Raw genomic sequence first — 8971 nt, 5'->3', positions numbered from 1 at the left:
GCACTGCAAATGTCCACTTGCTATTTTTCAATTAACTAGTCCAGTGGGGTTCTCACTCCTGGGACTGCCTTAATTGATCAATTAAGTGCATACTAACAAAAACCAGCACACCATGCTGCTCTTTAGGACCAGGAGTGGATTACCACAATTACACAAGCAGGCTTAATGGACAAAGCAGGCCGGAGTATATATACATTGTTAGAAACTCAACTTGTATGAAAGTAAATGAAAAACAAACCTATTATTTCTCAGGGTCTTATTTGAACTTAACTGGACTTAATGGTACAATAGGTAAGATTTTTTCTGTGTTAAAACATTGTTACAAGATCATTGTAAATCCCTTCCTATCATTGAAAAAGGCTCACTGACATGTTGACTCACTCTTTGTCTGTGTTCATAGTCCTAAAATTTGGGTTTCAAAATATAGAGTTGACGGGCCGCATACAATGTGCCAATACATTGTATAGCTGTACAATAATTCAAGCTCATTGGTTGAAAATTGGTTCTAACTGCCACAGCCAATGGCGTTTCAACGTCAGCGCGTTCACAGAGAAGGGGGAGGGATAAACAGTGTTGTGGTTTGAAGGTGTTTGTTACTGCTATTCCTCTCTTGACCGTTAGAAGTCCAAAATTACCTATTGTACCTTTAACCTCAACTCAACTTTCTCTCACATTCATTACAGATTCCCTCTACAGTAAGTAAACCATAATTTTTACAAAAGCAATCACGGGACAAGAACTTGAATCAATTGCACTTTTATTTTAATATACTATTTTCAACAGCATTACAAAGGCAGTTGTGATACAACACATTAACGTACACTTTTCTCAATATGAATATTTAATACTGTACTCTTGTAAGACTCAACGTCAAGCTATCCGTGGCCTCGATCTGCGTGTTTAACAGGGCGATCTGTCCCACGGTTCCTAGGGAGGCCAACAACCCCTGAGGTTTACAAGGCTAGTCTGCTACAAACAGCTCAAACAAACGTAACAATCTCTCAACGTTTCTGAAACGTTATGAGAGTTAGCTGGTAGGTGCATCTATGCGTGTGTGTGCGTGTGTGTGTGTGTGTGTATGTGCTTGCATACTCAATTGACAGTAATGAAGGCACAGTGCCGTTTCCTCCCCCCTGCTGGTTATCTGAAACAAATGACGCTGGGAGCAGCACAGCTCTTAGACACAGTGGGTGAGGACACAGGCTGAAGGAAGATCTGTCTGAGTCCAGAGAGAACTGGGCTGATAACGCCATGACCTGACCGCTGTGCACCAACCTACGACAGGGTGACCAGGACCACAAAATGGATTCCGTCACATGTAAGGTTCAGGGTAAAAGCATCGTGTGTAACAGTACTGCATAAAGGCATCCTAACTGCATAGCTGACAAGAGGCCACCACTGGCAGTGTGTGCATTATCAACAAAATCTAACAGGTAAACAACATGAAATACACAACTCTATCTGAAATAGAAAAAAACTCTTTTTTTCATTCTAGTGTTAACTTTGCTTGAGGTACATTTACTAAGAAATGCATAGCATGGGGAGGAATAATTGAAACGGGTCCCAATACTTTGGCATGTCAAAATCAAAACGACTGTACAGAGAAGTTTTCAACCAAAAAAAACGACAAAAAAAAACTAATAACTTAAACGTCACACATAAGACAGTTTATTCCCAGAAAATAAGGCAAGTGTTTCTAGAACCTGAATAATTCTTTCCTTTTCCGTTTGGAGAAGTGAAAAATAAGACGTGGCAGAGCTACCGCTGCCTCCAATAGCGCCCTCCGCGCCTTGCATAACCCGTAGAACAGTGACTTTATTCACCGACTCTTCCACCGTCTTCACAAAGGGGCTTCTGTGGGACCCGGACAGCGCTCCAAAAAGGAGCTGAAATGCGGCGAAGGGTTCTAACGGAACAACCCGGCTCGGCTTGGAGTCCGAGTGAGGTCTGGCACTTGCTGTGCCAGACTGCCGGGGAGGGGGGTGCGGGAGAAAAGAGGCACCGAGCGTGGGGGAGACGACGAGCGGGTGACCCAGCACGAGCCGCATGCTAATGGGTCAGCAGCTTCAGGCGGCTGATCAAGTTGCCGAGGACCGAGGTTTCTGCTGCTGGTGGCTTGGAGGCCGGGGCGGGGGTGTTCTTTTTGCCGCAGTCCTCCTGGTAGGGGATGGTGGCGCTGTTGTGCAGGTCGACCAGGCAGCGGCTGCCCCGGATGTGGTCCGCCCCCCGCGACGTCGGCCTGTAAGGGGGCTGGAAGGGCGGGGCTTCCTCTGCGATGGCGGGAATGCGCTCGCTGCTCAGGTATCTGTGCAGGCCGTCCTCCCCTGCAGGGGACAAGGGGCGGCCATCTTACCGTATGGACACACAGAGCGTGGATAATAATTCCTGACTGACTTGGCCTATTTGCCATTTCAACTTTTTTGTTAGTCGCTTCAGATAAAAGTGTTGGCTAAATAAAATGTAATGCCATGTAATGTAACGGATAGCGTCACCGCTACCAACCCTAACATGGGCCTAATGGGCACCGCAATTAGCTATTAGCCTTTACTTGATTATTTCCTTATCCATAGTGACTTAAGTGTACCATACAGAAGCAGAAAACAAATGAAGCTAAATCTTCTAATGACCATGCTATCTGGTCAGACGCTGGTTTAAAGGACACCACTCAAAATATCACAGATGTCCTTTACAAGCAATGTTCTGCACAGTGAGAATGATTCTCTGAACAAAACACTGTTGTTAACCCCTCTGACTCAATTGAGGCACTAAAAACAAAAAGAATGAGATTGCAGGCTATGTACTAATCCAATTGTGACCAATTTTATTTTAACTTCGCTGCAGTGTTCCTTCATGGGATTGTACTACAAAAAATATTGACGTACCTTTCCTTCCTTGCAACCAGGGCCTGGAATATGGGTCTGTGATGCTTATGCAGGTATCCACTGGCATGGACAGGGGGCGGGGCTTAGCTGCACAGGTAGAGAAATAGCACCGAGTTATAGATGCAATATTGCAGTCACCTGCTATTGGCTAATTTGCCAATGCATCTGTAGAAAAGCGCCACATGAAAAGAGTCGATTAAATAAACTATATTGGCGCTCATAAAAGAAGACATGCCCATGAGGATGCATGCCTGAAGAAGTGAATACGGTCTCGAAATGCGCTGTGGCCTCAATGCACATACAGCAGTGTAGTTAAGCCTTTTTTGCTCCTATGGCTCTTTATTCACCTTGTGTGGTTTAAAGGAAAACAAATATACCTTTTTTCTGACTTCTGAGATGTTTGATTTCATTAAAATTTTTGTGCATTCACTGACTCAATTTCCATGTTAGCGTAACATGTAATCTTAGCATAAAGACTTGAAGCCTCTTGGTAATACCTCATGTAAATAAGACAGCTTCGGAGTAGCTGTAAGGTGTATTTCTTCACTTTGAAGGAGGTAGGCTATTGACTCCAATAGGCTTCAAGTTATTTATGCTAAGCTAACGCGTTTTGCTAACATGGAAATTGAGCCTGTGAATACACAAAAATGAAATCGAACATCTCGTCTGGGTAAATCGGAAGATTCCCAAAATGTTGCCGTTTTCCTTTAAGCCCAATAAATGTATTTATCACTCAAGGTTTTTTGCTATTTTTTGTTCTCAGACTGACCGCGAGAGGAGGTCTGCTCCCTCAGGCGTGGCTGCAGCACGTTGACCTCGATGGGGTGGACTGTCAGCTTGTTCTCGTAGTCCGCGATGGTGAAGCGCCGTCGGCTCTCCAGGTCCAGGAAGGAGTTGGGCGACTCCGAGCCCTTCTGCCTCCTGCTGGCGCCAGAGCACATGCTCGCCTTTCCATCTCTGAGAGGAGCGGAGAAAAGCACCGTCGAGAAATGAGGAAAAAGATGCACAGTAAAAAGGCAAATGAGTCGTGACTTGTGCTTTTAGAAAACAGAGCAAGTTTCAAAACTTCATGGCGGAACAAACATTTGGTGAGGCGCTGAAACGATTTGTGGTCGCTGATTTCCACAGAAATGGCCAACTCTTCGGATGAGTACAATCACAAATTTTCAATTTGGACATTCGGCAGAAGCTTTTTAAACAGAAGGCAATTGAGCATTTTATTTAATTTTACAAACCATTTAATGTGGCTAGAAAACCACCACTAGAGCCATCTACACATCTCTGGTTGTAGGCCAAGGGCAGTTGTGTCCAACCCTGGTCCTGGAGAACCCCAAGGTCTGCTGGTTTCATTGTTACTCTGCATTGCAGTTGATTACACAGTTAACTCACCTCACCTGGTTACTTGGGTCTCAACTCAGTGCAGATTTTAACACAAACCAGCAGACCCAGGGTTGGAGACCACTGGTGTAGGGAAATATTAAGAAACCAAATGCTTATCAGAGCTATCCATCAGCCCTGAGTAATGTGGCTGGGAGGCCTGTAGGTGAGCAGATGGGCAGGTGTCCTCACCTGGGCATGTAGGGCATAGCAGGAGGAGGGGGGATGTACAGGTCCAAGATGGCGGGCTTCTCCTTCTTGGAGGAGTCCATCAAGCTTTCCGGAGACTGGGCTTTGGGCATACAGGGGGCGCTCTGGAACGAAAAACATCACGCACACGCTCTTACCAAGGCTGAAGAGTGAGAGGCTCAATGCCGACTGTGAATGTGGCTCTGCTGATTTAAAAACCCATTTCCATAGGCAGTGTGCTGACACAAAAGCAGGACTGCCATTAGCAACAAGTTGACATTTCCTATTTATGGGCCATCTCTCCCGCCCCCATCCCCGCCCTCCAGGGCACAACAGATTTAGGCGAGGATAGGCATAGTTAAGATCTTGTCTGAAGTACTGAGGCCCTCTTATCGTAAAAATCAAGAGTGAGCACTTTGATTCCCATCTAAAACAAACAGACAGCAGAATGGGCCCTTTGTTAGGGGAGGTCTTGTGTTTTGGAAATGTGGGCTGGGTGGGGTGCATCCAAGTTTTGCGAGACGGGAAAGCCGTCAACTGATGGCTGACGTCACAGGTCCCTTTTGTACTGAATGGGACCCTGACCATTCAGGAACTCCAAGCTCCCGTTTGGTCTTCTGATGGCCTCACATTCACCCACTGCATAGGAATACTGTAAATGGATTTGGATTACCACCATTACACAAGCAGGCTTAATGGACAAAACAGGCCGTTCGGAATCCGCTTGATCTTTTTGCAGCCGCTTTTTCCACCTCTGGAGGGGTGGGTAGACTGTACCCTTTGTCATGAGGTGGGTGGTTGAGAATTTAGCATGGTTGAGATTTACTGTAAGGGTAGAATGGACCCACTAAATGAAGCTTGGCCTATTAAAAGAGACCTATTCAGCACTTCAAAGCCATCAGTCTAATGTTGGTGGACATATCTATACAAGGTCTTAAAAAACACATCCTGATCCTATTTCAATGAAAAAAGGGCAGTGCCTTTTCCATTCATGGAGACCTTTGTCTGTATCCATTAGCAACCTGTGCCTATTGTATGACTTAAGGTTATTCCACCAAAGAGCAAGGTTGCTGTTTTGTTCTAACTCCTACACCTCAGTCTCCACCCTCGAAGTCTGCCTGGGTGGGCCACACACTTGCCTCAGCCTGTTGCAGCCTCGACATCACATCACAGTCTCCGCTTGCGAATTGAACAGCGCAGTCTAAGCCAGGGGTAGGTAGCCCTTGTACAGGAGTGCCAGGGATGGTCCTGGTTTTTACTCCATCCACTGCAAAAAGTGACCATCTTAACAAGCATTTTAGTCTTGTAATAAGACTTAAGATCTTTTTTTTTCCCCCTCAAGTAGAAAACATTAGCTTGGAGGCACTCAGCATTTCACCATTGAGCTTAGATGGAACAAAAGCCAGAAACGTCACTGGCACTCCGAGACCAGGGTTGCTAAACCACTGGTCTAAGCGAAAAACATTACATTACATTGCATTACGAGTCATTTCACTTAGGCTTTTATCCTAAGCGACTTACAGTTGATTAGACTAAGCAGGGGCTTACTCCGCTGGAGCAATGTGGGGTTAAGGGCCCAACAGCTGCATAGATCGTATTGTAGCTACACTGGGGCTTGAACCACCAACCTTTCAGATCCCAGTCAAGAACCCTGACCAGCGACTGTATCGATGACTACAAATAAAATAAAATAAAATAGAGGAAGCAGGGGAACGGAGGCTTTACCTGCACTAGGGGGGGCTTCCAGCGCATGTTTTTCAGGGGGGCCGGGGCAAAGCTGGAGGTACCAGTGGGCCTCTTCTTCAGGACTAGCACCACACCCAAAGGGTCTTCCCTCAGCTTTCCCACCAAGTTCTTCAGCTGCCAGCCCACCTGGACCCAATACAAGGGGCACATTCATTCTCTCTCCATTCAAAATTCACAGCACATTCCATCATTACATTACATTAGTTATTAAGCTGCCACTTTTTATCCAAAGTGACTTACAGTTGGTAAGACTAAGCGAGGCCATTCTCCCCTGAAGCAATGTGAGGTTAAGAGCCTTGCTCAAGGGCTTGAACCACCAACCTTCTAGATCCCTGTCAAGCACCTTAGCCACTAGGCTATAGGCTGCCCCTGTATCAGCCTATCACAGTGCAATACAGCATTTCCAATGTTCACAGTGCATAATATTGTCTCTCTCCACCTATCAGGTCACATTGCATTCTGTCTCTCAGCCTATCATGGCACGTTAAATGCTCACCCTTTGCCATTTTAATACTGATACTGCCACTCTCGCATCGCAGTACCGGTGTGAGGTAGTTGCAGTGAATGCAGAGAGAGACAGGAGAAAAGTGTGTTTGCTCACCACTGTCTGCTTGTTGACCTGAATGACCTCGTCCCCGGCGTGGATCTTGTGAGTTCTGTCCGCTGGAGACTACGAAGCAGAGCAAGAGAGATATTTTATTTAGAAACTTTTTTTAGACTGCCGTATTGCATCTGCTTACCTTAAATTACAGAGCTCGTTATTTTACACCTCATACATCCTGCAGCTCATACACACGCCTTCATTTTTGTCAACATATTACATGAGAATATACCGTAAATGCTTGTACAGAGAGACCAGGGAAAAAAACCACACACTTTATATACAAGTGATAGAAGAAAATACAATCATATAATATATGTGCTGTCATCATGTTGTTGAGAAGTCTTGTATTGACTCTTCTTTAAATACATGTGTCCTTGTTATCCTTGGTAGTGTGGTGACTTCCAAAAGAGTGCTACTATCTTTTTTGCAGATGTGTTACCTGCCAGTAAAGCACTCTTCTGATTACAGGAGATGTCTACTGAAGTGAAATAAGTGCCTTGCTGGTGGTTTCATCAAGATAGTTTCAATGGTGCAGCTTTGCAGCTTTCACAAGTTATCAAGGTGACATTATCATATGAAGCAATTTAATGTCCATGTGAGTACGCTACCATTTTGTTTGGTTCAGAAACCCCCTGCTGCAGTGTGAATGTGGTAAATCCTTTTCAAAGAGGCCCTACATAGGTTTCATTCAGAGAGGCTGAGTGGGTGGAACCCAAGAGTGGACCTCATAAAAACTCAGATGTGCAGTCCTCAGAAATGGAAGCCAAAGGAAAAGAAAAAAATGCTTGCAAACAAACAAGCTATTGTATACTCTCAGGGAGGACTTCTCAGAGCCAGAATGACAAACAGGCTGACTAATGTATTCAGGTACAGAGATGCAGCAAAGAAACACCATAACAGTAATTATGTGGTTTTGTTTCAAATGTCGCCTCTTTTTCACTGGGTTTTGGGTCCACCCCATGTCATCACGCAAGGAACCCACAAACATTTCTCAGCATCCGAGACATTTGTTTGGAGTTGCTCATAAGACCAATGGAAACATATGGCAAAAAAGACTCCTCTTAAGTTTTAGCTTTGTAATGAGACTTAAAATCTTTTTTTCTCTCAAGTAAAACAAACCCAACTTCTTTTAATTAAATGTCTGCTTGACAAGTGAATTTTTCTTAACTCACTGACAAATCTTGAAATTAGTAAAAGGCAATATTTTTGTCTCAATTTTGTAAAAAAGTGAAATGAGATTTTAACTCGAAATATAAGACTTCAAATGGAACAACTAAAAGTCTTGTTGAGATAGACTTACATTTCAGTGGCATTTGGCACTTCAAACAGCAGAATGGCATTCAATTGTAAATGTTAAAAGAGCAGAAAGCTAACAGACCATTCCTCTTTCCCCATCCCATTTCCAGACAGCCAACCCCAGACAGGAGACAGGACCCCAGTAAGAGCATATAGATAGACTGCGGGCAGGGAGAGAATCAAACTCACATGTTCAGTAGTGCCCGTGATGATGTGTAGCCCGTCGTAAGTGGATTTTATGTACATGCCCTGGAAAATTAGAGGAAACATAAATTCTTTGTGGTCACAGGGTCCTTATGAAGGCTTTGGTCCACACATGCAACGTATATCCCATGAATTTCTAGATTGCTACATTTCTAGCGTTGTTCGCAATGCATGGCACAGGGTGTTTACATTACATTATAGGTTGTGAAAAATAAACCCAGGGAAAGTGGTCGGTCAGATGTCTACATACAGGAGACTTGACTTTCCTTCACTCCCCAACACTTGGCTGGAGTTTAACACTTACTTCTTAAAGGAATTTAATTTATGTGTCGCATCATGATAATGACAAATTAGGCTTTGATAAGTAAACGGCACTAATATTCTTCAATATTTGCCATGCTTTGTTTTCAGCCAGTCAGTCACTGTTTACTCGGGTGACGGATTGCTAGAATAAATCCATACAGTTATTTGACTTGGCTGGGTTATCGGGGAAAGCCCATCTCACCAGTCCCTCCCCAGCCTTGACGTCCTGGATCTGCACCTCCTCCAGACAGGCTGGCTGGCTCATCATGGGGTCAGAGGTGATTCTCACAGTCTGGTCGCAGATGCTGCTCAAAACCTTTGACTGAAATTAACAGGAAGCCTGGTTAGTGAACAAACTCTTGGCAGCTAA

General features: G+C 44.6%; 1 protein-coding gene across 4 annotated transcripts in view; it reads right to left on the bottom strand.

Annotated features, from left to right (window-relative positions):
• Positions 1-740: 740 nt before the first annotated feature.
• The window catches only part of cnksr3 (cnksr family member 3), a 37935-nt gene continuing 29704 nt past the window's right edge, over positions 741-8971 (bottom strand). For all 4 annotated transcript variants that reach the window (XM_061241958.1, XM_061241957.1, XM_061241959.1 and 1 more), the window contains 8 exons: positions 8804-8923; positions 8284-8343; positions 6796-6864; positions 6174-6320; positions 4452-4573; positions 3652-3839; positions 2883-2969; positions 741-2324 (listed from right to left, as the gene is read on the bottom strand). In XM_061241958.1, the coding sequence (XP_061097942.1) occupies positions 2050-2324; positions 2883-2969; positions 3652-3839; positions 4452-4573; positions 6174-6320; positions 6796-6864; positions 8284-8343; positions 8804-8923 (1068 nt within the window). In that variant the 3' untranslated portion in view covers positions 741-2049. The remainder of the gene's footprint in view (positions 2325-2882; positions 2970-3651; positions 3840-4451; positions 4574-6173; positions 6321-6795; positions 6865-8283; positions 8344-8803; positions 8924-8971) is intronic.

This window comes from Conger conger, chromosome 5, assembly GCF_963514075.1.
Source record: "Conger conger chromosome 5, fConCon1.1, whole genome shotgun sequence".
NCBI classification, from domain to species: domain Eukaryota; kingdom Metazoa; phylum Chordata; class Actinopteri; order Anguilliformes; family Congridae; genus Conger; species Conger conger.
This window is presented reverse-complemented; position numbering and strand designations above follow the sequence as displayed.